Consider the following 2,270-nt stretch of genomic DNA (forward strand, 5'->3'; position numbering starts at 1 on the left):
CTGCACCCAGGGATCGGTGTCCGACTACTTCTCTCCGTGACCCCAGTCAGCTGATCAGTGCTGTAAACTGAGATGCTGACTGGGAGTTTCACATCATCAGCTGACTGGGGTCACAGGAGCCAGACACTGATCCCTGACTACAGCAGCTTGCAGATAAGTTTTATTTTATTATTTTCTTTTTTAACTTTTTATTTTATTTAGTGATCAGCCTGTGGTCTATTTAGATACACATGGCTGATCACAGGTGCCAGCTCTGAGCTCTGTTCTGGCTGTTAAAGCAGAGGTGGAGTAGGGGAAACAGAAGGGAAGCCATAATAATGCCATCTGAAGATAGTGTTATTATCACAGGACTCCCTCCACTATTTTTTTACAATTTAAGTTTGGTCAATTTTGGCAGATCACATTATCAATTACAAGTATGGGACATACGATTAGCTTACTAAACAAATTGCAAATTTATGGGCTTGGAAGAGAATTTTGTAAATTCTCCTCCGAATGCCCTTTCCCACATTTAATTGATACTAAAATAATGTGAAACGGGTGTGTAAACACTTGTTTTCGCATTATTTTAGTAAAAATAATATAGATAAATATGCCCTTAACTCATTTGTACCAGTCTCCAAGTTGTGCAATAGTCTTATGTTTAGGGGCTTCTTTTATTGCTCTGCATACTCTACAGTAAGAATTCGGCCAACCAGTACCTAAAACAGGATGAAGTCTGGACCTCCAGTGGAAATATTGCTGGTAGGCTTTGTCATCACTGTCTAACTTTAAAATATAGGTAGCCAGCTCCTGGGCTGTGGAAAAGTCATCTACATGAATAAACGAGTCTTTGGGAATGAAACGTTCATAGTTTTCACGAGAGGGGCCCATAACAATTGGTACATTACCAAATGTGAAGGCATTTTTCCATAGTTTCTCAGTAATGTAGTCTTCATGAATTGAGTTCTCAAACGCCAGATAAAATTTGTACTTGGAAAGTGTTTGTTGATGTTCAGTTCTGGGTAGAGGTTTATGCTGTCTTCCATATATGTCCACAGATAAAAAATTCTTAAGCTGCTCATAATAGCGCACCCTCCTAGAGTTTGGTTTCCAGTTACTGATAGCCCAGGCCACCAGCTTAGTCTTTGGAGGGATAGTGAAGTTTGCATCTTCTTTATTTTCCTCCAACCAGCCATATGGTGAGAAAATATCAGAGTCAGCCCTGTAGGACATGGTCAGATTGATGAGATTGTCCATAAAGTGTAAGTTTGGACTGTTAGATGGAGACTCCTTGTTAAACCATACCCAGTACTGATTTGGTGGTCTTGGCATCTGGGGAAGTTGTTCTTGAGATTGGCAAATGTTCCTGTGATGGATAACAACCGCATCGGCGGAAGAAAACAATGTTATGTTAACTGTATAGAGGCATCCACTGATACTAAGGAATGATGGACATTTATTAAGGGGAAATTTATAATTAAATGGCCAAGTCCATAACAGGATGATTCGAGTAGGTTCAGCTGGTTCCGGCATAGTTTCCACATATTCAATTCCATCAATTATTGCGGAGCGACCTACATTGTTATAGAGTGTAAACAAAATGGCTGATAGGCACAACTGTGCAATACATATCATAAAACACTTCTTCATAGACACTTTATTCCATGAAACCTCCATTTATTTAAGTAGAAACACTGGAGCAGTATTTCAATTACTGGATGCCCGTCACAATTTTCATCACTGTTGGAAAAACAAATATAGAGAATATGTATATAATAACAACACACTTAGTACCTAAATAAAAAATGCTGTATGTGCTTTTATTTTGAAGACATTTTAATTAATATTATAAGATGGTTTATATGATCCCATATGAAGTAGACACTTTGGTTAAAAAAAATGTGTCGTTAAAACCAAAACTATTATTAGAAAGAGAAAGAGGCCATTCTGAGATGGACACAGCCACGTCCATGTCTGTGACTATTGGCGATCTCCTGTCCGCAACTTTATACAAATGCCAGTACAATTCCCTTCCCTGGTGTACTTCTGTGCATATAAATGTGCAAGGATTGAGATGCCCACTATAAGCGTCTGAAGAGGCTGAAATACTGATTGGCACCATTGGTCACACCATCAAAACTTGCACCAACCCTATAGTAGGTATAGTTTTTTTGTCCGATTATGGCCTCCTGTGTGAGCAGTTGAGCATTTGCACACACCAACAACTTTCACTGACACCACCGCGACACTACTATAAGAGGGACCGTCTCTGTGCGTGCGCTAAGCAA

At 39.4% G+C, this 2,270-nt stretch overlaps 1 protein-coding gene across 1 annotated transcript; it reads right to left on the reverse strand.

The window, feature by feature from the left end:
• Positions 1-603: 603 nt before the first annotated feature.
• Positions 604-1,659, reverse strand: LOC148525258 (4-galactosyl-N-acetylglucosaminide 3-alpha-L-fucosyltransferase FUT5-like). The gene has a single exon (XM_088471059.1). The coding sequence runs from the start codon at positions 1,657-1,659 to the stop codon at positions 604-606; it is 1,056 nt and encodes a 351-aa protein (XP_088327185.1).
• Positions 1,660-2,270: the final 611 nt, after the last annotated feature.

This window comes from Taudactylus pleione, unplaced genomic scaffold, assembly GCF_031769625.1.
Source record: "Taudactylus pleione unplaced genomic scaffold, aTauple2 ptg000109l, whole genome shotgun sequence".
NCBI lineage: Eukaryota > Metazoa > Chordata > Amphibia > Anura > Myobatrachidae > Taudactylus > Taudactylus pleione.